This window comes from Macaca nemestrina, chromosome 17 (assembly GCF_043159975.1).
Source record: "Macaca nemestrina isolate mMacNem1 chromosome 17, mMacNem.hap1, whole genome shotgun sequence".
Taxonomy (NCBI): domain Eukaryota; kingdom Metazoa; phylum Chordata; class Mammalia; order Primates; family Cercopithecidae; genus Macaca; species Macaca nemestrina.
Genome location: NC_092141.1, coordinates 40,467,759 through 40,493,410, shown reverse-complemented (window position 1 = coordinate 40,493,410; position 25,652 = coordinate 40,467,759). Strand labels below are relative to the sequence as shown.

At 45.5% G+C, this 25,652-nt stretch overlaps 1 protein-coding gene and 1 pseudogene across 2 annotated transcripts in view; both read left to right on the top strand.

The window, feature by feature from the left end:
• Positions 1-12,665, top strand: part of LOC105485199 (cytokine receptor like factor 3) — a 56,589-nt gene extending 43,924 nt beyond the window's left edge. For both annotated transcript variants that reach the window (XM_071082668.1, XM_071082669.1), the window contains exons 7-8: positions 8,016-8,128; positions 10,888-12,665. In XM_071082668.1, the coding sequence (XP_070938769.1) occupies positions 8,016-8,128; positions 10,888-11,144 (370 nt within the window). In that variant the 3' untranslated portion in view covers positions 11,145-12,665. The remainder of the gene's footprint in view (positions 1-8,015; positions 8,129-10,887) is intronic.
• Positions 12,666-17,880: 5,215 nt separating this feature from the next.
• On the top strand, positions 17,881-18,033 carry LOC112425654 (U1 spliceosomal RNA; annotated as a pseudogene).
• The last annotated feature ends 7,619 nt before the right edge of the window (positions 18,034-25,652 follow it).

The window sequence follows — 25,652 nt, the reverse complement described above, 5'->3', positions numbered from 1 at the left end:
CAGAACCTTTGGCTCAATAGCAAATAAGCAGTTTGTAAATGAATGTAAGAAAGATTCAGACTGCGGTGGAATATAGAAGGAAAGGTTACTTCTAGATCAACAATTGGTGAAGTCTTTATCTCAAGTAGAGCTGGAAAGTACAGTTGCTGGAGCCAGAAAAGCAGGAACCAAAGTTATGGAGGTAGAGAAAATGCATGGCTGGGCGCAGTGGCTCATGCCTGTAATCCTAGCACTTTGGGAGGCCAAGGCAGGCAGATCACGAGGTCAGGAGATCGAGACCATCCTAGCCAGCATGGTAAAACCCCGTCTCTACTAAAAATACAAAAATTAGCTGGGTATGGTGGTGCACACCTGTAATCCCAGCTATCTGGGAGGCTGAGGCAGGAGAAAGGCATGAACCCACAAGGCGGAGATTGCAGTGAGCCGAGATCGCGCCACTGTACTCCAGCCTGGCGACAGAGCGAGACTCCGTCTCAAAAAAAAAAAAAAAATGCAGAGAATACCAAGAACTGAGTCTGGATGGGGTTAATAGAGACAGGGAGTATAGTTGAAGAGAAACCTGGAAAAGTAGGATGTTGCCTGGTACAGTGGCTCATGCCTGTAATCCCAGCACTTTGGGAGGCTGAGGCGGGCGGATCATGAGGTCAGGAGATTGAGAACACCCTGGCTAACACGGTGAAACCCCGTCTCTACTAAAAAATAGAAAAAATTAACCAGGCATGGTGGCACGCACCTGTAGTACCAGCTACTCAGGAGGCTGAGGCAGGAGAATCGCTTGGACCCGGGAGGCGGAGGTTGCAGTGAGCTGAGATCACACCACTGCACTCCAACCTGAGCGACGCAGCAAGACTCCGTCTCTAAAAAAAAAAAAAAAAAAGAAAAGTAGGATGTTGTTTTGGACAGGCTGTGTATATTTCTTGTTTAATTCCTGAAGGAAATACCTCTTTTGGAGGTCACCTATGCCCACTTATAAGGGGGACATTTGATACCACATACAGAAATTATTTTTTTTTTCATTTTGCCCAGCTAAGGTGCCATGACAGAGATCATTATTTTTCCCTGACAAAAGGCTCAATAGCCTCACCAAGTAAAACTAAATCAGTTTTCATAGTTTCAAGGGTCATCCTATGTATGTGACTTCTCATGCATTCATAAGGTTAAACTATGCAAAATAATATCAGCCAGATGGATTTTTTGAGCCCTACTACGTGTCAGTTCCAAGTACTTAACTAAGTTAATGCTTGTAAATCCTTATTACAGTCTCATGAGTCAGACATGTTTTTTAGATGCGGAGACAGACATAAAACGATTAAGCAACCAGACCATGCCGCGTGGCTCAGGCCTGTAATCCTAGTGGTTTGGGAGGCCAAGATGGAAGGATTGCTTGACGCCAGGAGTTTGAGACCAGCCTGGTCTCTGTGTCTGCGCCACTACCTTGCTCCCGGCTCCTCACATAATGGGCGGGCCCATCCCCTCTGGGTCGGGCTTCCTCTGGGCCCACTCTTGGCTGGAGACCAGGGACTTGAAGGTAGTTAAGACATGTCTTGCCCTGGAGGGCTTCCCAGCATGGTAGGGGAAATGGGCATCCCACTAGTGAGACACTAGTGAGACACAGCTCCATCAGTTCTCCAAGACACTGTCTCTACAAAAAATTAAAAATTAATAACTAGGTGTGGAGGCTGCCTGTAATCCCAGCACTTCTGGAGGCCAAAGTAGGAGGATCACTTGAGCTGGGGTGTTCGAGACCAGCCTGAGCTACACAGTGAGACCTTATCTGTATTGGGAAAAAAAAAAAAAGAAAAATTTTAAAAATTGAGCAACTAGGCCGGGCGCGGTGGCACACACCTGTAATCCCAGCACTGGGAGGCCAAGGCGAGTGGATCATGAGGTCTGGAGTTTGAGACCAGCCTGGCCAGTATGGTGAAACCTCATCTCTACTAAAAATACAAAAATTAGCCAGGCGTGGTAGCGTGCGCCTGTGTAATCCCAGCTACTCGGGAGACTGAGGCAAGAGAATCGCTTGAACCCGGGAGGCAGAGGTCGCAGTTAGCTGAGATCGCGCCACTGCACTCCAGCCTGAGTGACAGGGTGAGACTCTGTCTCAAATAAAACATAAATAAATAAAAATAAACAACTTGTCTGAGGTTACACAGATCAGGAATAGTGATGCTGAGATTCAAATCTTAACCATCTGGACTGTTTGGACTCTGTTTTGACCCTGAGTGAGATGAGAGGCCATTGGAGGATACTGAGCAAATGAATGACATGATCTGACATTATGCAAGTCATTTTAGTTGCTGTGTGAAAAATAGCCTATAAAGAGGTACAGATACAGGTGGGGAGACTAGTTAGGAAGCTATATAATAATCTTGGTGAGACCCAATGGTGGCTCGGACCAGAATGGAGCAGTGGAAGTAATGGTAAGTGGTCGGAATTTGGGTATGTTTTTTGTTTGTTTGAGAGTCTCACTCTGTCACCCAGGCTGGAGTGCAGTGGCACGATCTCAGCTCACTGCAACCTCTGGGTCCTGGGTTCAAGTGATTCTCCTGCCTCACCCTCCCTAGAAACTGGGATTACAGGGATATGCCACCATGCTTGGCTAAGTTTTGTATTTTTAGTAGAGACAGGGTTTCACCATGTTGCTCAGGCTGATCTTGAACTCCTGAGCTGCCCACCTCAGCCTTCCAGAGTGGTGGAATTACAGGTAGGAGCCACTGCTTCCGATCAGAATCTGGATATGTTTGGAAGGAAGAGCTGACAGGATTTACTGACAGATTGTTTGTAGGATGTGAGAAAGAAAAGAGTCAAGTATGACCTCAGGGTTTTTGGACTAAGTAACTGGATGGATAGAATTGCCATTTACTGAGGTATATAAGGGTGGTCCTTCTTGAAATTTTGTCTGGGTAGGTGGGAAATAGTATCTCATTGTATTTGTTATTTTCCCCAGTTTTCAGTGAGGTCATAAAACTTTTCGTGAATTTCTTGGCCATACTGGTTTGCATGTCTATGAATTGCCTGACTATATACTTGGCCTGTTTTTCTTTTGGATTGTTTCCCATTCATTTATTGATTGCCATATGTTACAACATGGATAAACTTTGAGGACATAATGCTAAGTGAAATAAGCCAGTCACAGAAGGACAAATACGGCATGATTCCACTTACATGAAGTATCTAAAGTAGTCAAACTCATAGAAAGAGGAAATTGAATGGTGCTTGTAAGAGGTTTATAAAATTCTCCACTTACTGATAATAGCTATATTCTGCAACATCGCATCAAATCCTTTTTTTTTTAAAGAGACAGGGTCTCAGGCCGGGCGCGGTGGCTCAAGCCTGTAATCCCAGCACTTTGGGAGGCCGAGACGGGTGGATCACGAGGTCAGGAGATCGAGACCATCCTGGAGAACACGGTGAAACCCCGTCTCTACTAAAAAATACAAAAACTAGCCGGGCGAGATGGCGGGCACCTGTAATCCCAGTTACTTGGGAGGCTGAGGCAGGAGAATGGCGTAAACCCCGGAGGCGGAGCTTGCAGTGAGCTGAGATCCGGCCACTGCACTCCAGCCCGGGCGACAGAGCGAGACTCTGTCTCAAAAAAAAAAAAAACAAAAACAAAAACAAACAAAAAAAGAGACAGGGTCTCGCTGTGTTGTCCAGGCTGACTTTATATATATATATATATATATATATATATATATATATATATTTTTTTTTTTTTTTTTTTTTCTTTTTTTTTTTTTTTTGAGACGGAGTCTCGCTCTGTCGCCCAGGCTGGAGTGCAGTGGCGCGATCTCAGCTCACTGCAAGCTCCGCCTCCTGGGTTCCCGCCATTCTCCTGTCTCAGCCTCCCAAGTAGCTGGGACTACAGGCGCCCGCCACCTCGCCCGACTAGTTTTTTTTTTGTATTTTTAGTAGAGACGGGGTTTCACCGTGTTAGTCAGGATGGTCTCGATCTCCTGACCTCGTGATCCACCCGTCTCGGCCTCCCAAAGTGCTGGGATTACAGGCTTGAGCCACCGCGCCCGGCCCAGGCTGACTTTAAACCCTTAGCCTCGAGTGATCCACTTCAGCCTTCTGAGTAGCTGGAACTACAGGCATGCACCACTGTGCCTAGCAAAATTCTAGACTTCTTTGAGGTCATTTTTGTCCAGATTTCTTCTCAAAATAATTGTCCAGAATATTAAAAATATAGACCCTTCTATACTTCTTTATTAATAATTTTCATAAAACAGGCTGAGATTACAGGCATGAGCCACCCCACCTGGCCTGCACATTTGAAAGAATAGCTATCAGGTTGGACACGGTGATTCACACCTGTAATCCTAGCACTTCGGGAGCCACAATCTCAGCACTTTAGGAGGCTGAGGTGGGTGGATTGCTTGAGCCCAGGAGTTTGAAACCAACCTGGGCAGCATAGTGAGACCCCATCTCTATAAAAATTCAAAAAATTTAAAAAGAATAGCTATCTCTCCCAGTGTTTATGGACTAGCATTGTGCTGGGAAAGTCTCTGTATGATCAGTCACCTTCACCAGTCAGCCCAACTGGATGTTCTGGGGGCCTCTGAAACTTTTTTGGCAGGTGTGATTTCTCTGGGCCTCTGCCTGCATTTTCTATATTCAAGAGGCTAGGTGGTTTCTTTTTCGGAAGTTTGTAATTTCTTGCTCCTTCTGGTGTCTGTCTGTAGCACTACAAGTTCTTTGGTTCTATAGCAGCAAGCTACCCCACTCTCATCTTCAGTGGCCACCAGGTATCCAAAGTAGCTGGCTCCCTCTCAGTTCAAGTCTTGTGAGAAAGCTACCAGTCCCTCAGGCAGTCTTCTGAAAAGCTAGAGAGCCTGATGCACAGTCCGGTATCTTGCTCTCCTGATACTGAAACTTCAAGTTGTGCCCCTTCTCCAGATCTTGTTGACCTCATCGAGTCATGCTGGCTGCAGCTAGCTGTAGCCCACCTCTTTTCCTTGTTCTCAGCAACCTTCAGGGATCCAAAATTTGCCAGCTCCATCAGTTCTCCAAGAGAGGCAAGACAGAAACGAGTCTCAGCCAGCCCTCTGGAGAGCCGGAACACCGGTCGCCATGCTCTGCTATTCTCCCTCCCTCCTGAGGGAGAAGTCATAAGCTCAGGTGTTCTGGCCCGGCCCTGAGTTGTGCTGGCTTGGGGGAGGGGTTAATGGGGAAAATCAAAATTATTCTTACCTGTGTCAGTTTGTTCTGTTTGGATTTGTGCTCGTCTGGTGTACAGCAACTTTTTTTTTTTTTTTTTTTTTCTTTTTTTTCTTGAGACAGAGTCTCGCTCTGTTGCCCAGGCTGGAGTACAGTGGCGTGATCCTGGCTCACTGCAACCTCCACCTCCTGGGTTCAAGTGAATCTCCTGCCTCAGCCTCCTGAGTAGCTAGGAATACAGGCGCCCACCACCACACTCAGCTGATTTTTGTATTTTCAGTAGAGACGGGGTTTCACCATATTGGCCAGGCTGATTTTGAACTCCTGACTTCAAATGATCCGCCCACCTCAGCCTCCCAAAGTGCTGGGATTACAGGCGTGAGCCACCATGCCCAGCCGGGTACTGCAACTTTTTAACTAGATTTTGGAATTCTCATGAAAGTATTTGGATTTGTATATGTTAAATCGGTGTTTCTGTGGGAGAACAAGGGCTGAGACTTCCTCTTGACGTCTTCCTCCTCCCCATAAAACTTTTTTTTTTTTTTGAGACGGAGTCTCACTCTGTCACCCAGGTTGGAGTGCAGTGGTGCGATCTCAGCTCACTGCAACCTCCGCCTCTCGGATTCACGCCATTCTCCTGCCTCAGCCTCCCGAGTAGCTGGGACTACAGGTGCCCGCCACCACACCCGGCTAATTTTTTGTATTTTTAGTAGAGACGGGGTTTCACCATGTTGGCCAGGATGGTCTCAATCTCCTGACCTTGTGATCTGCCTGCCTCAGCCTCCCAAAGTGCTGGGATTACAGGCGTGAGCCACCGCGCCTGGCCCCTCCTCCCATACTTCTTTAGACTGCTCAGATGTGAAATAACTTCAGAAACCTACCCAAATATTTATTATGATCCTGCATGTTTGCCATTTCACAATCAATGACATTTTGAGGCCACATTGACTATAAATAATCACATCTGTCTTTGGAAAAGCCACATTCTGTTTCACACTATTTTTTTTTTTTTTTTTCTCGCAAAGTTGGCTTTCTGGATGGAGAGAATGGTATGTCGGCAATAGGGATCTGTACATTTCCTATTTCAAGAGCACACGAATTATCAACATCTGAAATGAAAACACAAAAGGAAAAGCTTAAACTTGCCACATAGAAAGTTCTTCAAGCTTGAATAGTGTCTTCATAACCATAATGGGTTTTTTTAGGATTATAATAGTTCTTTTTAAATGCTTTATATACTTAACAAACAGTAATCAAATCATTGCAGATTCTCATATGGAAGATTTAGGCGCTGGCAGCAATAGTTACATAAATTATAATGTCAACTATGACAAATTATGTGTCTGGAGCTAGAATATAAAATAGAAATGTGCCATCATGGCTACAAATGGTTAAGAATATAGATTCTAGGCCGGGCAAGGTGGCTCACTCCTGTAATCCCCGCACTTTGGGAGGCCAAGGAGAGTGAATCACCTGAGGTCAGGAGTTCCAAGACCAGCCTGAGCAACATGGTAAAACCCCGTCTCTACTAAAAATACAAAATTAGGCCAGGCGCGGTGGCTCTAATCCCAGCACTTTGGGAGGCTGAGGCAGGCGGATCACCTGAGGTCAGGAGTTTGAGACCAGCCTGACCAACATGGTGAAACCCCGTCTCTACTAAAAATACAAAATTAGCCGGGCTTGGTGGTGCATCCGTGTAATCCCAGCTACTCAGGAGGCTGACGCAGGAGAATTGGTTGAACCCAGGGAGGCAGAGGTTGCAGTGAGCTAAGATCGTGCCATTGCACTCCAGCCTGGGTAACAAGAATAAAACTCTGTTTCGAAGATATAGATAGGTAGGTAGGTAGATAGATAGATTGATTGATTGATTCTAGAGTCAGAATGCCTGGGTTTGAGTCCTAGTTCCACCAGCCATCATCCAGGTAATTAGGGTCAAGTTATTTAGCCATTTTTAATCTTTTTTTCTTTTTGTGCCTCATTTTCCTCACCTATAAAATGGGTATGTTAAAAATAGCACCTACCAGCTGGGCGCAGTGGCTCACACCTGTAATCCCAGCACTTTGGGAGGCCGAGGTGGGGGATCACGAGGTCAGGAGTTCAAGACCATCTTGGCCAAGATGGTGAAATCCCATCTCTATTAAAAATACTAAACTTGGCCGGGCGCGGTGGCTCAAGCCTGTAATCCTAGCACTTTGGGAGGCCGAGACGGGCGGATCACGAGGTCAGGAGATCGAGACCATCCTGGCTAACACGGTGAAACCCTGTCTCTACTAAAAAAAATACAAAAAACTAGCCGGGCGAGGTGGCGGGCGCCTGTAGTCCCAGCTACTCGGGAGGCTGAGGCAGGAGAATGGCGTAAACCCGGGAGGCGGAGCTTGCAGTGAGCCGAGATCGCGCCACTGCACTCCAGCCTGGGTGACAGAGCCAGACTCCGTCTCAAAAAAAAAAAAAAAAACTAAACTTAGCTGGGTGTGGTGGTGAGTGCCTGTAATCCTAGCTACTTGGGAGGCTGAGGCAGAGAATTGGTTGAACCCTGGAGACGGAGGTAGCAGTGAGCCAAGATTGTGCCACTGCACTTCAGGCTGGGTGACAGAGCAAGACTCCGTCTCAAAAAAAGAAAAAAATAATAATAATAATAATAATAGTGTCTACCTCATAGGTTGCTGTGAGAATGATAGATAGATATAAAATAATTAAAACAGTGCCTAGAGTACAGCAAGAACTCAATCATGGTTGCTGTTACTATTTAGAAAAAAACAATTGTAGTGAGATTGCTCTTTTTAAGCTAGTGGCTGTTAGGTATCATTCATGTTATATTTTAAAAGTATGAAATGACCTTTCTACTTCATTTACAGAGTTGAAACTGTGGGACAACCAGACAGAAGAGACAGCATAGGAGTGTGTGCAGAAAAACAGGATGGATATGACTCTCTGCAGCGGGATCAAGCTGTGTGCATTAGTACAAATGGTAAGAGATAAATAACTGTCATTCTCTTGGAAATATATGAATTATTATAGTAATATATGAATCTGTTCCAGTTTCATACATTTATAGTAGGAGATGAGAAAATTTAGGTATTTTTCTTTTTTTTATTTATTTTTATTTTGAAGTCTCACTCCATCACCCAGGCTGGAGTACAGTGGCATGATCATAGCTTGCTGCAGCCTCAAATTCTTTTTTTTTTTTTTTTTTTTTTTTTTTTGAGACGGAGTCTGGCTCTGTCGCCCAGGCTGGAGTGCAGTGGCGCGATCTCGGCTCACTGCAAGCTCTGCTTCCCGGGTTCATGCCATTCTCCTGCCTCAGCCTCCCGAGTAGCTGGGACTACAGGCACCCGCCACCGCGCCCGGCTAATTTTTTGTATTTTTTTTTTTTAGTAGAGATGGGGTTTCACCATGTTAGCCAGGATGGTGTCGATCTCCTGACCTCGTGATCCGCCCGCCTCAGCCTCTCAAAGTGCTGGGATTACAGGCGTGAGCCACCACTCCCGGCCAAATCAATTCTTTTTTTTTTTTTTTTTTTTTTTGAGACGGAGTCTCGCTCTGTCGCCCAGCCCAGGCTGGAGTGCAGTGGCGCGATCTCGGCTCACTGCAAGCTCCGCCTCCCGGGTTCACGCCATTCTCCTGCCTCAGCCTCCCGAGTAGCTGGGACTACAGGCGCCCACAACCGCGCCCGGCTAATTTTTTTGTATTTTTAGTAGAGACGGGGTTTCACCGTGGTCTCGATCTCCTGACCTTGTGATCCGCCCGCCTCGGCCTCCCAAAGTGCTGGGATTACAGGCGTGAGCCACCGCGCCCGGCCTGCAGCCTCAAATTCTTGGGCCCAAGCCATCCTCCCTCCTCAGCCTCCTGAGTAGCCGGGACTCCAGGTGCATGCCACCGTGCCTGGCTAATTTTTTTTTTTTTTTTTTTTTTTTTTAGGCGGAGTCTCGCTCTGTCGCCCAGGCTAGAGTGCAGTGGCCGGATCTCAGCTCACTGCAAGCTCCGCCTCCCGGGTTTACACCATTCTCCTGCCTCAGCCTCCCGAGTAGCTGGGATTACAGGCACCTGCCACCTCACCCGGCTAGTTTTTTGTATTTTTTAGTAGAGACGGGGTTTCACCGGGTTAGCCAGGATGGTCTCGATCTCCTGACCTTGTGATCCACCCGTCTCGGCCTCCCAAAGTGCTGGGATTACAGGCTTGAGCCACCGCGCCTGGCCTGGCTAATTTTTTTTTTATTTTTACTTTTGTAAAGATAAGTTGTTGCCCAGGTGGGTCTTGACTCCTGATTTCCAATAATCCTCCCACCTTGGCCTCCCAAAGTGTTGGGATTACAGGTGTGAGCCACCGTGGCTGGCTGAAAGTTTTGGTCTTAATGACATAATTTATGTGACTACTATGTACCAGGCATTGTTCTAAACTCTTTACAAACAATAAATCATTCAGTCTACATCCCTAGTGCTCTTTAAAAATCACCAGCCAGAGGCCGGACGTGGTGGCTCAGGCCTCTAATCCCAGCACTTTGGGAGGCTGAGGCTGACGAATCACGAGGTCAGGAGTTCGAGACCAGCCCGACCAACATAGTGAAACCCTGTCTCTACTAAAAATACAAAAAATTAGCTGGGTGTGGTGGTGTGAGCCTGTAATCTTAGCTACTTGGGAGGCTGAGGCAGGAGAATCGCTTGAACCCAGGAGTCAGAGATTTCAGCGAGCCGACATCGTGCTACTGCACACCAAGCTAGGCGACAGTGTGAGACTCCGTCTCAAAAAAAGAAAGAAAAAAAGAAATTCACTGGCAAGACATGTTAATATTTTGTGTTGTTGGCTGGGCATGGTGGCTCACGTCTGTAATCCTAGCACTTTGGGAGGCCGAGGTGGGTGGATCACGAGGTGAAGAGATCGAGACCAGGCCGGGCGCGGTGGCTCAAGCCTGTAATCCCAGCACTTTGGGAGGCCGAGACGGGCGGATCACGAGGTCAGGAGATCGAGACCATCCTGGCTAACACAGTGAAACCCCGTCTCTACTAAAAAATACAAAAAACTAGCCGGGCGAGGTGGCGGGCGCCTGTAGTCCCAGCTACTCGGGAGGCTGAGGCAGGAGAATGGCGTGAACATGGGAGGCGGAGCTTGCAGTGAGCTGAGATCCGGCCACTGCACTCCAGCCTGGGCGACAGAGCGAGACTCCGTCTCCAAAAAAATAAATAAATAAATAAATAAGAGATCGAGACCATTCTGGCCAACATGGTGAAACCCCATCTCTACTAAAAATACAAAAATTAGCTGGGCCTGGTGGCCAATACCTGTAATCCCAGAGGCTCAGGCAGGAGAATTGCTTAAACCCAGGAGTTGGAGGTTGCAGTGAGTCCAGATCATGCCACTGCACTCCAGCCTGGGCAACAAGAGTGAAACTCTACCTCCCAAAAAAAAAAAAAAAAAAACAGTGTTGGTGAGTCAAGAATTTGGTAGAACAAGATTCTTTCTTGTTTATTCCATAAGAAACAGTCTTGCTATTTCACAGCAGGTAATTTTGTAACACTGTCAAGTTTCTTTTCATGACATCGATATGGGCAGCTCATAGTCTGCTGGAAGAGTAGAGCCCTGGATAGAACTCTAAAATCTGTGTCTAGTTGGCATTCCAGATTTTTTTAGTCTGAATTAGGAAATGAGCTATGTTACCAGTAATCCAGAAACTATTTCAGATCTCTTAGTTATTGCTTACATGTAAATGACTCTTTACCTTAACATTTTAGGTGCAGTTTTTGTCAATGGAAAAGAAATGACGAATCAGTTACCCGCAGTTACCTCTGGGTCCACTGTCACATTTGACATTGAAGCCGTGACTCTAGGAACCTGCAATAATAATGAAGGTGGACACTTCAAGCTTCGAGTAACTATAAGTTCAAATAACAGAGAAGTGGTTTTTGATTGGTTACTTGATCAGTCATGTGGTTCTCTTTACTTTGGATGCTCATTTTTCTATCCTGGATGGAAAGTGTTAGTGTTTTAGATGTTTGGGTGCTTGGCTTTTGTTTTCAGGGTTTAACATAGCTGTCCTCAGCCCAGCATAGTTGTAATTCCTTTAAAAAAAAAAAAAAAAAAAAGTTGAATTCATCTCTAACTTAGGCCGTTGGAAATGGAAAGTGTTTACTGGATTCATTTTGTAATATTTTAGCAAAAAGAGACTTGAATGTTGTGGACAAAATCATATAATTCAGTCATTTTTATTTTTACCATACTGTTACATATCACATCACAGTAAAAACCAAATTGGTTTTACAAGTATGAGAAAATATAGAAAGTTCTATACCCTTCCACTGTACTTCTTAAAGTGGTTATTAGACCAGGAAAACTTAATGTAATATTATTTTTTAAATCATCATAAAGGATCCAAGTCCGTGTAACTCTTTAGAATAAAACAAGAGGAATAGATCAGATAGAAGAAGCTGTGTAATGTATTAATACATCCACTCATGTGCTGTCCACATGAATGTGTTGACTGTGCTTTCCAGGTTCGGGTATTTGTAAGCAGTGTGGACTTTTATCTCATCTTCAATAATCTTTAAGTCCCCAAAACATTATAATGTTTTCTTTTTTTTTGAGACGGAGTCTCGCTCTTGTCGCCCAGGCTGGAGTGCAGTAGTGTGATCTCAGCTCACTGCAACCTCTGTCTCCCGGGGTCAAGTGATCCTCCTGCCTCAGCCTCCTGAGCAGCTGGAATTACAGGCGTCTGCCACCACACCCGGCTAATTTTTGTATTTTTAGTAGAAACGGGGTTTCACCATGTTGGCCAGGTTGGTTTCAAACTCTTGACCTCAGGTGATCCACCCGCCTCAGCCTCCCAAAGTGCTAGGATTATATGCGTGAGCCACTGCACCAGGCCAATTTTTGTATTTTTTTAAATGCTTGACCAAGTGTCTATAATAGGCAAGTAGTACCTTTGGTTCTTTCATTGCAATTTGATTCAGTATAGACTACAGTATTTTTACAGGGTAAAACTACTTATGGAAGTAGTATGCACAGCAGTGTTAGCCATTTCATATGTATGTAATATGCACATGTGTGTATCCAACCTGCCTGTGACGTGCATTTTACTCTTTGCAGAGTATGAGCTACAGTCCAGTTTAATGTCAGTTTGATAAGTGGTCTCTTAGCAGACCAAAAAAATACAGGATAAATACTTAACCTTTTTTTTTTGAAAACTTAAATTTATGTGTAAAATATTTATTTGAAGGACTTTAATATGTAAAAATAATTGTCTTGCTATGCCAGCCGCTACGGATTTTATTTTAATGTGAATTATTTTTTTCATTTTTACCAGTAGTGAAAAAGTAGAAAAGCAAGTATGATATTTTTGTAAGATAATTTATTTGGGGATTCATGTTCCCTGTTAGACAATCATGACCTTTTCTCCTTGTCTTTTTATGTATAAGTAAGTAGAATTTCACTTGTTTAGGGATTAAGAAGATGTTCTAGAATGTACATACCTTGTCCAGCCATCAGAATCAAAATAAAAAACTAAAAAAGTTCAGTGTGTGTACCTTTTTCTTCTGTGAGATTTGGTGAATCCAGTTTTAACCTACTTTTCATTATAAGGGAAAACAGGCTTCTTGTGACTACAGTCATTTTAATAAAACATTGTAACTTGTGAAAGGTTACATGTACTTTCTTCTTGTACTTTCTTTTAAAAAACTTTTTAAAATTATATTTTTTGTAGAGAATGAGGGTCTTAGGCCGGGCGCGGTGGCTCAAGCCTGTAATCCCAGCACTTTGGGAGGCCGAGACGGGCGGATCACGAGGTCAGGAGATCGAGACCATCCTGGCTGACACGGTGAAACCCCGTCTCTACTAAAAAATACAAAAAACTAGCCGGGCGAGGTGGCGGGCTTCTGTAGTCCCAGCTACTTGGGAGGCTGAGGCAGGAGAATGGCGTGAACCCGGGAGGCGGAGCTTGCAGTGAGCTGAGATCCGGCCACTGCACTCCAGCCTGGGTGGCAGAGCGAGACTCCGTCTCAAAAAAAAAAAAAAAAAAAAAAAGAATGAGGGTCTTGCTTAGTCCAGGTTGGTCTCAAACTCTTGGCCTCAAGCAGTCCTCCCCAGCCTTGGCCTCCCAAAGTGCTGCGATTATAGGCATGAGTGGCCACACCCAGCTGGTTACTTGTACTTTCCTATATGCTGTGTCTGATACTGAGCATCTTGCCTGACACGATGTGTGCAGAAAGAAAGAATGTTGGATCAAATGAGGATAGATGAGTCGTTTTCTCCAGATATCTTCATCTCATTTAATTCATCAAATATTTCTTGAATGTATTTGTTTCTTAGCCTCTCTAGGGAAGTGACATCTTAAGTTATGCCTATACAATCTGCCTGTTCACAGGAGTGCCTTAAACCTAATTTGAGACAGGAGTGGTAATATTTGGAACTCCGAAACTAATTTTTCTTTTTTGAGACAGAATCTCACTTTGTTGCCCAGGCTGGGGTACAGTGGTGCAATCTTGGCTCACTGCAACCTCCACCTCCTGGGTTCAATGGATTTCCCTGCCTCAGCCTCCCAAGTAGCTGGCATTACATGTGTGCACCACCACACCTGGCTAATTTTTATACTTTTAGTGGAGATGGGGTTTTGCCATGTTGGCCAGGCTGATCTTGAACACCTGGCCTCAAGTGATCCTACCGCCTTGGCCTCTCAAAGTGCTGGGATTACAGCCGTGAGCCACTGTGTCCGGCCTTGAAACTAATTTAAATGATTTTCTTGAACTGTGAAGATTTTTTTTTTTTTTTTTAGTGAACTCATTGGCTGGGTGTGTTGGCTCATGCCTGTAATCCCAGCACTTTGGGAGGCCGAGGTGGGTGGATCACCTGAGGTCAGGAGTTTGAGACCAGCCTGGCCAACCTGGTGAAACCCCGTCTCTACTAAAAATACAAAAATTAGCTGGGCATGGTGGTGGATGCCTGTAATCCCAGCTACTGGGGAGGCTGAGGCAGGAGAATAACTTGAACCCAGGAGGTGGGGGTTACGGTGAGCTGAGATCATGCCATTGCAGCCCAGCCTGGGCAACAAGAGTGAAACTTTGTCTCAAAAAAAAAAAAGAACTCATTCTGTTCAAATAAGTAAGGGAACCTAGTATTCCAAAACTGTGTGCTTGGGGAGAAGAGTTTGTGTGATGATATGATCATAAGAATTGATTTGGGCTGGGCGCGGTGGCTCACGCCTGTAATCCCAGCACTTTGGGAGGCCGAGGCGGGCGGATCACAAGGTCAGGAGATCGAGACCACGGTGAAACCCCGTCTCTACTAAAAATACAAAAAATGGCCGGGCGCGGTGGCTCAAGCCTGTAATCCCAGCACTTTGGGAGGCCGAGACGGGCGGATCACGAGGTCAGGAGATCGAGACCATCCTGGCTAACACAATGAAACCCCGTCTCCACTAAAAATACAAAAAAATTAGCCGGGCGTGGTGGCGGCGCCTGTAGTCCCAGCTACTCGGGAGGCTGAGGCAGGAGAATGGCATAAACCCGGGAGGCGGAGCTTGCAGTGAGCCGAGATCACGCCACTGCACTCCAGCCTGGGCGACAGAGCGAGACTCCGCCTCAAAAAAAAAAAAATAAATAAATAAATAAATATACAAAAAATTAGCCAGGCGCGGTTGTGGGCGCCTGTAGTCCCAGCTACTCGGGAGGCTGAGGCAGGAGAATGGCGTGAACCCGGGAGGCGGAGCTTGCAGTGAGCCGAGATCGCGCCACTGCACTCCAGCCTGGGCTGGGCGACAGAGCGAGACTCCGTCTCAAAAAAAAAAAAAAAAAAAAAAAAAAGAATTGATTTGGCCGGGAGTGGTGGCTCACGCCTGTAATCCCAGCACTTTGAGAGGCTGAGGCGGGCAGATCACGAGGTCAGGAGATCGACACCATCCTGGCTAACATGGTGAAACCCCATCTCTACTAAAAAAATAAAATACAAAAAATTAGCCGGGCGCGGTGGCGGGTGCCTGTAGTCCCAGCTACTCGGGAGGCTGAGGCAGGAGAATGGCATGAACCCGGGAAGCAGAGCTTGCAGTGAGCCGGGATTGCACCACTGCACTCCAGCCTGGGGGACAGAGCGAGACTCCGTCTTAAAAAAAAAAAAAGAATTGATTTTTTGGCTGGGCATGATGGCTTATGCCTAGCCATTTTTTATCCACTTAAAAAAAAAATTGGGTGTGGTGGCTTACACCTGTAATCCCAGCACTTTGGGAGGCCTAGACTGGCAGATCACCTGAAGTCAGGAGTTTGAGATCAGCCTGACCAACATGGTGAAACCCCGTCTCTACTAAAATTACAAAAATTAGCTGGATGTGGTGGCGCACACTTGTAGTCCCAGCTACATGGGAGGCTGAGGTGGGAAAATTGCTTGAACTCACGAGGTGGAGGCTGCAGTCAGCCAAGATCTTGCCACTGCACTCCAGCCAGGACAACAGCGAGACAATGTCTCAAAAAATAAAAATTTAGCCAGGTGTGGTGGTGCCCACCTGTAGTTCCAAAGCTACTCAGGAGACTGAGGTGGGAGAATCACTTGAGCCTGGGAATTTGAGGTTGCAGTGAGCCTACGCAACATTGGTAGACCCCATCTCTTAATAAATAAACACAAAGAAATAGAACAAATAGATAGATAACAAAAGCAAAATCCCCTGAATAATATCTACAATAAGACTAGGTGACCACTTACCACCTCAAATTCTAAAATACAAGCTAGTGAAGACGAACTACAAACAGATGCAAGACCTGCATGATCTCAGTGTCTGTGCAGGACAAGGAAGGCACAAAGCCTGACAGATGTGAGAACAGGGGAAACCCCATATCATCAACCTGGAACTCCTGGAAAGCACCATGGAACAACTGAAAAGTAGCAGCTGAAACTCAAGAAATTTGTTTCCTTCCAATACCAGATGAGTGCAAGTGGGCCATGGTAAGTGTGTTCAGGGGTGCTTAAGATCACTCTCAGATTCGATGACTTGCCAGGACTCACAGAACTCAGAAAAGCTGTTAACACTCATGGTTACTATTTAGTAAAGCAAAAAGACACAGATTAAAATTAGCAAGTTTGGCCGGGCCTGCTGGCTCACACCTATAATCCCAGTACTTTGGGAGGCCAAGGTGTGGAGGATTGCTTGAGGCCAGGAGGTCAAGACCAACCTGGGCAACATGATGAGACCCCCATTTCTACCAAAAAAAATTTTTCTAATTAGCTAGGCATAGCCAGGCATTAGCCGGCTACTCAGGAGGCTAAGGTGGAAGGATCACTTGAGTTCAGCTGTTTGAGGCTACAGCGAGCTACATTTGCCACTATACTCCAGCCTGGGTGACAGAGCAAAATCCTGTCTATTAAAAATAAACAGCTGGGCGTGGTGGCTCACGCCTGTAATCCCAGCACTTTGGGAGGCTGAGGTGGGCAGATCACGAAGTTAGGAGATCGAGACCATCCTGGCTAACATGGTGAAACCCCATCTCTACTAAAAATACAAAAAAATTAGCCAGGTGTGGTAGTCCCAGCTACTCGGGAGGCTGAGGCAGGAAAATGGCATGAACCTGGGAGGTGGAATTTGCAGTGAGCTGAGATCGGGCCACTGCACTACAGCCTGGGCAACAGAATGAGATTCCGTCTTAAAAATACATAAATAAATAAATAAAATCTGGGTGCTGTGGCTCACGTCTGTAATCCCAGCCCTTCGGGAGGCTGAGGCAGGTGGATAAAAATACAAAAAATTAGCCGGGCATGGTGGCCGGTGCCTGTAATCCCAGCTACTCGGGAGGCTGAGGTAGGAGAATCACTTGAACCCAGGAGGCAGAGGTTGCAGTGAGCTGAGATCACACCACGTACTCCAGCCTGCATTACAGAGCGAGGCTCTGTGTCAAAAAATAATAATAATAAATAAAATAAGCAATAGAAAAAGACACGCAGGGCAGGGGCCTGGAGAGACCAGGCACAAGCTTCCATTTATCCTCTCCCAGTGGAATCATATGGACAGTACTTAGCTGCTCTTCAACAGTGTGTGACAGTTTGAACAGAATATTATCTATCAGGGAACTTCACCTAAGTCTTGGTTTTTATCAGCAGCCTGGGGGCATGGGGGCATGGCTGTCCCCGTGTGTGGCTCACCTTAGTCCTCAGCCCTGCCTGAGCTGAGGCTGATACCATAAGGCTCAAGGCCCCCAGGTAAACAAGGACAAGCTTATCAGGCGGGATATTGCCAAGGCCTACCCTTTCTTTAGGATCTGAAGGGTGTGGCCAACCCAGACCTGCTACTTAACCCTTTGCTGCACAGTAAGAAAATCTGAAGGACCTGGAGTGGTCCAGCTCTTATGGATTCTCAAAAGTGACGTGCTAGACTGTTCTAGGATAGGCTCCAATAATGAGGAAAAATTGAAGGGAGGAGAATTAAAATTGAGGATAATCAGCCAGGCATGGTGGCTCAAGCCTGTAATCCCAGCATTTTGGGAGGCCAAGGTGGGTGGATCATGAGGTCAGGAGTTCAAGACCAGCCTGACCAACATAGTGAAACCCCACCTCTACTAAAAATACAAAAATTAGTCAGGCGTGGTGGGGAGTGCCTGTAGTCCCAGCTACTTGGGAGGCTGAGGCAGGAGAACTGCTTGAACCCGGGAGTCGGAGGTTGTAGTGAGCTGAGATTGCACCACTGTACTCTAGCACTCCAGCCTGGGTGACACAGCGAGACTCTGTCTCAAAAAAAAAAAAAAAAAAAAAAATTGAGGATAATACCTGACGGGAGATACTGTGATCAGGAAGGTGGTTTTCCAAGGGCAAGGCTTATTCATTAGACTTTAGATGTATAGACCCCTGCGATTTACCCAAATGTGGAAATTTGAATGTACAGTTTGTGGTAGTGAAGGGCTATGTGCTCTCCCACTAAAAGTTTAAAAAAAAAAAAAAAAAATGAATGGAATAGATTCGAGATGAAGGAAAGAAAAATCAAACCCAAAGTTGGGGAGAGGAATAGATAGAGACTAGAAATCCCAGAGGCCAGGCACAGTGGCTCACACCTGTAATCCCAGCACTTTGAGAGGCCAAGACAGGAGGATCACTTGAGCCCAGGAGTTCCAGACCAGCCAGGGCAACATGGTGAAACCTCATCTCTACCAACATTTTAAAAATTAGCCAGATATGCTGGTGCACACCTGTGATCCCAGCTGAGGCTGGAGGATCACTTGAGCCCATGAGGCAGAGGTTGCAGTGAGCCATGATTGTGCCACTGCACTCCAGCCTGGGCGACAAAGTGAGACCCTATCTCAAAAAATAAATAAATGTAGAAACATAAAAAGGGTTCAAGAGAAGGTAGTGAATATTGAAGACAGTAAAGATAATCAAATATACAGATAACAAAAGTCCTCAAAGAAGAAAACCAAAAACAGGAAAATAGAAAAAATGTCAAAAATTATAACTCAATAAAGCTTTTTGGAAATATAAAAAGATTTGAAAGTATATATTGAAAGAGCACACTGTATACCTAAAAAGTATCAACCCGGAGCAACCAACATCAGGTTATATCTTAGTAAAAGTATTGGGTTTTAGAGAAAAAAAACAGTCTAGGCATCCAAGAAAAAGAGCATGTGACTTATAAGGGAATGAAAATTAGATTATAATAAGAATAATTCTGACAGCACGGCTTTTGCCAGAAGAAAATGGAGTAACATAAATTTAAGAACATATATTTCCTACCTCTGTCCTCTGAAAAAGTACAAACAATGACCAACTCTAGCAATGAATATCCTTAGTGATCAGATTATATTCTTTTTTCTTTTTTTTTTTTTCAGACAGAGTCTCACTCTGTCCCCCAGGCTTGAGTAAAGTGGCATGATCTCAGCTCACTGCAAACTCCCCCTCCCAAGTTCAAGCGATTCTCCTGCCTTAGCCTCCCAACTAGCTGGGACGTGCCACCACACCCAGCTAGTTTTTTTGTTTTGTTTAGTTTTTTGTTTTGTTTTGTTTTGTTGTTGTTATTGTTGTCATCGTTGGGTTTTTTTTGAGATAGAGTCTTGCTCTGTTGCCCAGGTTGGAGTGGAGTGCAGGGCACAATCTTTGCTCACTGCAACCTCTGCCTCCCAGGTTCAAGCGATTCTCCTGCCTCAGCCTCCTATGTATCTGGTATTACAGGCACGTGCCACCATGCCCGGCTAATTTTTTTGTATTTTTAGTAGAGAGGGGGTTTCTCCATGTTGGTCAGGCTGGTCTCTTGAACTCCCGACCTCAGGTGATCCACCCCCCTCGGCCTCCCAAAGTGCTGGGATTATAGGTGTGAGCTACTGCACATGGCCTATTATTTTTATTTTTAAAAATATTATTAAATTGGCCAGGCATCGTGGCTCACACCTGTAATCCCAGCACTTTGGGAGGCCGAGGCGGGTAGATGACAAAGTCAGGAGTTCAAGACCAGCCTGGCCAAGATGGTGAAACCCTGTCTCTACTAAAAATACAAAAATTAGCTGGGCGTGGTGGCACGCGCCTGTAATCCCAGCTACTCTGGAGGCTGAGGCAGGAGAATCACTTGAACCTGGGAGGCAGAGGTTGCAGTGAGCCGAGATTGAGCCACTGCACTCCAGCCTGGCAACAGAGCAAGACTCCGTCTCAAAATAAATAAATAAATAAATAAAATAAAAAATAAAATAGGCCAGGCGTGGTGGCTCACACCTGTAATCCCAGCACTTTGGGAGGCCAATGCCGGTGGATCATGAGGTCAGGCGTTCAAGACCAGCCTGACCAACATAGTAAAATCCCATCTCTACTAAAAATAGAAAAATTAGCCAGGCGTGGTGGCACGTGCCTGTAATCCCAGCCACTCGGGAGACTGAGGCAGGAGAATCGCTTGAATCCGGGAGGCAGAGGTTGTGGTGAGGCAAGATCGTGCCACTGCACTCCAGCTTGGGCAACAGAGCGAGACTGTCTCAATAAATAAATAAATAAATAAATAAATAAATAAATAAATATTGTTTTTTAAATTTAGCTATTCCAATTCCTTTCCCTCTTCATGTATATTTTAGACTAATCTTGTCTCCATTTACAAAAACTATTTCTGGGACCGGGCACGGTGGCTCATGCCTGTAATCCTAGCACTTTGGGAGATCATGAGGTCAGGAGAACGAGACCATCCTGGCTAACATGGTGAAACCCCATCTCTACTCAAAATACAAAAAATTAGTCGGGCGTGGTAACGGGTGCCTGTAGTCCCAGCTACTCGGGAGGCTGAGGCAGGAGAATGGCTGAACCCAAGAGGTGGAGCTTGCAGTGAGCCGAGATCCCGCCACTGCACTCCAGCCTGGGTGACAGAGCGAGACTCCGTCTCCAAAAAAAAAAAAAAAGAGAAAAAAAGAAATTAGATGGTTCTATTGCAAAGGCAGACTTAGGAGTAACTACTCCAAAGCAAATAAAAGTTGGTCTGCATAGTAATTAATAAATAAATTAATTAGAGATGGGGTCTTACTATGTTGTTCAGGTTGGTCTGGAACACCTGGGCTCAAGTGATCATCCCATCTTGGCCTCCCAAAGTGCTGGGATGTGAGCTGTCATCCCAACTGATTTTTTTTTTTTTTTTTTTTTTTTTTTTTTTTTGAGGCGGAGTCTTCACTCTGTCGCCCAGGCTGGAGTGCAGTGGCGCGATCTCGGCTCACTGCAAGCTCCGCCTCCCGGGTTCGCGCCATTCTCCTGCCTCAGCCTCCGGAGTAGCTGGGACTACAGGCGCCCGCCACCGCGCCCGGCTAATTTTTTTTGTATTTTAGTAGAGACGGGGTTTCACCGTGTTAGCCAGGATGGTCTTGATCTACTGACCTCGTGATCCGCCCGCCTCGGCCTCCCAAAGTGCAGGGATTACAGGCGTGAGCCACCGCGCCTGGCCATTTTTTTTTTTTTTTTTTTTTTTTGAGATGGAGTCTCGCTCTGTCGCCCAGGTAGAGTGCAGTGGCGAGATCTCAGCTCACTGCAAGCCCTGCCTCCCGGGTTCACCCCATTCTCCTGCCTCAGCCTCCCTAGTAGCTGGGACTACAGGTGCTCGCCACCACACCCGGCTAATTTTTGTATTTTTAGTAGAGATGGGGTTTCACCGTATTAGCCAGGATGGTCTTGATCTCCTGACCTCGTGATTCGCCTGCCTCAGTCTCCCAAAGTGCTGGGATTACAGGCCTCGTGAGCCACTGCACCTGGCCCCCAACTGATTTTTTAAAAATAAATCTAAATTTATTCTATTGAAAAAACTCATTTATTCTGAATTTATTTTTGTATTATCTGTCATTTATAAAATGAAAGTGACAGTAGATGGCATGTTTGTCTGTGAATCTTCTTATATGAAATAAAAAGTTAAAAATTTTAAAAATAGGCCGGGCGCGGTGGCTCAAGCCTGTAATCCCAGCACTTTGGGAGGCCGAGACGGGCGGATCACGAGGTCAGGAGATCGAAACCATCCTGGCTAACATGGTGAAACCCCGTCTCTACTAAAAAATACAAAAAACTAGCCGGGCGAGGTGGCGGGCGCCTGTAGTCCCAGCTACTCGGGAGGCTGAGGCAGGAGAATGGCGTGAACCCGGGAGGCGGAGCTTGCAGTGAGCTGAGATCCGGCCACTGCACTCCAGCCTGGGCGACAGAGCGAGACTCTGTCTCAAAAAAAAAAAAAAAAAAAAAAAAAAAAAAAAAAATTTTAAATATATATTACTGGTCTGTGAAATCCAAACATGTGGGACCTACTTAATATCCTACATTTCTTGATATATGGGTGTCTGATACTTTTGAACTAAGACTAGTACTTTCTTTTTTTTGAGACAGAGTCTCGCTCTGTCCCCCAGGCTGGAGTGCAGTGGCACGATCTCGGCTCACTGCAAGCTCCGTCTCCTGGGTTCAGGCCATTCTCCTGCCTCAGCCTCCCGAGTAGCTGGGACTATAGGCGCCCGCCACCGCACCTGGCTAATTTTTTGTATTTTTAGTAAAGACGGGGTTTCACCGTGGTCTCGATCTCCTGACCTTGTGATCCGCCCGCCTCGGCCTCCCAAAGTGCTGGGATTACAGGCGTGAGCCACCGCGCCCGGCCGAGTACTTTCTTTTTAAAATACAAAAACCATATTCAGTGAAACTAATCTAACAAATTCTTCTATTCCATAAAATTTAATGTCAATTTTAAAAACTTGGTCGGGTGTACTGGCCCAAGCCTGTAATTCCAGCATTCGGGAGACCAAGGTGGGTGGATCACTTAAGTTCAGGAATTCAAGACCAGACTAACCAACATGGTGAAACCCCATCTCTACCAAAAAAAAAACCAACATAAAATTAGCCAGGCATGGTGGTGGGTGTCTGTAGTCCCAGCTACTTGGGAGGCTGAGGCAGGAGAATCGCTTGAATCGGGGAGGTAGAGGTTGCCGTGAGCCGAGATCGCACCACTGCACTTCAGCCTGGGGGACAGAGCAAGACTCTGTCTCAAAATAAATAAATAAATAAAATTAAATTTAAAAATTGACCTTTTCTATGCCACTTCTATGCAGCAATCTTATATAAGGCAATATTAGGAAAATTGTGTTTTGGTAGAATTAGACTGTGTTTATATAATCTTAACAGATGTCCATATTCTTAAAGTATCTTAAGGTAGAAGGGGCGAGTTTATACTATGTAGCATTTGAGTTTTCTTCTGAGGTGGGAGTGGAGGGTTGAGGTAGACCAAGCAGTTTGGTTATAGGGACAGGAATGGTGATGCTAAACCAAGAGCCAGTTATTGTTCTAAGTACCTTGCTGAGCAAGGCACCTGTAATACCATTTTACAGTTGAAGAAACAAATTTGGCATGGTTAAGTAACTTTCTGAGTTATATATAAAGTTGCAAGCATAACCAAAGCTGGGATTCAAATCCATACCTAATTCCAAAGCCCATAATTCTTCCCTGTACTACACTATGTCCAGGACACAAGTCTGATATTAGACATTATATAATTTACTAAAACATAAATGAAAATCTCCCTCACTAGAATTTAAGATTCATGATGATGACAACGGTATCTGGCTTATTTATCTTTGTATCCCCATGCCTAATGTATGAGCCATATTAGATGCTAAGTAAGTCTTTAAAGAATAAATAAGGCTCTGTAATCCTAACTACCCATATAGCAACGATGATCCTTCCCCTACAAGGTCTGACAGAAGAATCTACTCCCCAAACAAGAAGAGAAACAGGTATAATTTAGACAACACACTTGGTAGAAAATCTTAGTTGAATTAGTAAAGAAAGGAGCTAAGATTTATTAGTCCCATTACATTCTAGGTATTTCAGGCAATTCATAAATTTACGTGTCAAAATAGAAAAAACTTCTCTTCCGATACCTGTATAACTTCACCTTTTCTCTGGAGTAGCAAGTCTACCAAAGGGATATATGCTTATAATAGGGAAAGAAGGAAGATGTAAATGACTCCTGTTTTGACCTATAAACACTGGGAGAATCCTTGAAGCAGGATCTTAGTCTTACACAGCTTCCCATTCCTAGTGCTTGGGAAAAGTGTTGGCACAGATATTCAATAGCTGAACAGAAGAATGGCTACTAGTGATAGCACACTAGAAGAACAGGTAGAAGCTATTTGGGTTATGAAAAAGGATGGCAGGCCAGGTGCAGTGGCTCACACCTGTAATCCCAGCACTTTGGGAGGTCGAGGTGGGCAGATCACAAGGTCAGGAGATCAAGACCATCCTGGCCAACATGGTGAAACCGTCTCTCTACTAAAAATACAAAAATTACCTGGGCGTGGGGGCAAGTGCAGTGGCTCACGCCTGTAATCCCAGCACTTTGGGAGGCCGAGGCAGGTGGATCACTTGAGGTCAGGAGTCCAAGAACAGCCTGACCAACATGGAGAGACCCCATCTCAACTAAAAATACAAAATTAGCCGGGCATGGTGGCAAGCGCCTGTAATCCCAGCAACTCGGGAGGCTGAGGCAGGAGAATCGCTTGAACCTGGGAGGCGGAGGTTGCGGTGAGCCGAGATCATGACATTGCACACCACCCTGGGCAACAAGAACGAAACTCCCGTCTCAAAAAAAAAAAAAAAAAATCACTTGGGCGTGGTGGTGTGTGCCTGTAATCACAGCTACTCGCGAGGCTGAGGCAGGAGAATCACTTGAACCAGGGAGTTGCAGGTTGCACTGAGCTGAAATCGCACCACTGCACTCCACTCCAGCCTGGCGACAGAGCGAGACCCTGTCTCAAGAAAAAAAAAAAAAAAAAAAAAAAAAAAAAAGCTGGGCGCTGTGGCTCACGCCTGTAATCCCAACACTTTGGGAGGCCAAGGTAGTAGGATCACGAGGTCAGGAGATCAAGACCATCCTGGCTAACACGGTGAAACCCTCTCTCTACTAAAAATACTAAAAAAAAAAAAAAAAGAAAAATTAGCCGGGCGCGGTGGCGGGTGCCTGTAGTCCGAGCTACTCAGGAGTCTGAGACAGGAGAATGGCGTGAACCCAGGAGGCGGAGCTTGCAGTGAGCCGAGACCGTGCAACTGCACTCCAACTTGGGCGACAAAGCGAGACTCTGTATCAAAAAAATCAAATTAAAAAAAAAAGGAAAAGAAAAAAAAAAAAAAAAGGAAAATGATGTAGTAGCTTGGACATAAATATTATTCCAGGAGTTAGGGCACCTACAGGCGGCCCCTGGTTGGAACTTTGCCAAGTGGAAAAGACAGCAGATAAAAATGGATCAACAAGACCGGGCCCAGTGGCTTAAGCCTATAATCATAGCACTTTGGGAGGCCGAGGCAGGTGTATCACCCGGGGTCAGGAGTTTGAGACCAACCTGACTAATATGATGAAACCCCCTCTCTAATAAACATACAAAAATTAGTTGGGCGTGGTGGCATGCGTCTGTAATTCTAGCTACTCGGAGGGCTGAGAGGAGAATTGCTTGAACCCGGGAGTTGGAGGTTGCAGTGAGCCAAGACTGCACCATCGCACCCCAGCCTGGGCAACAAGAGTGAAACTCCGTCTCAAACAAACAAACAAACAAAAAATGGATTTACAATAAAAAGAAAAAAACAACAACCAATAATCCAGGAGATAAATCCTGTTTTCTAGAACCAGCTTTATAAAATGATTCATCCCAGTAGACGTTTAAGTAACAATCTTACTTTGAGTAAGAATTTTAGTGAATTTTTACCCTGTATAAATCAACCTTACACTAGTAGGAACATACGTTCCTCTAGAAATTGGATCTTGGGGCCAGGCACAGTGGCTCATGCCTGTAATCCCAGCACTTTGAGAGGCCGAGACGGGTGGATCACGAGGTCAGAAGATCGAGGCCATCCTGGCCAACATGGTGAAACCCCATCTCCACTAAAAATACAAAAATTAGCTGGGTGTAGTGGTGTGCGCCTGTAATCCCACCTACTCGGGAGGTTGAGGCAGGGGAATCGCTTGAACCCAGGAGGTGGAGGTGGAGGTTGTGGTGAGCCAAGATCATGCCATTGCACTCCAGCCTGGGCAGTAAGAGCAAAACTGCATCTCACAAAAAAAAAAAAA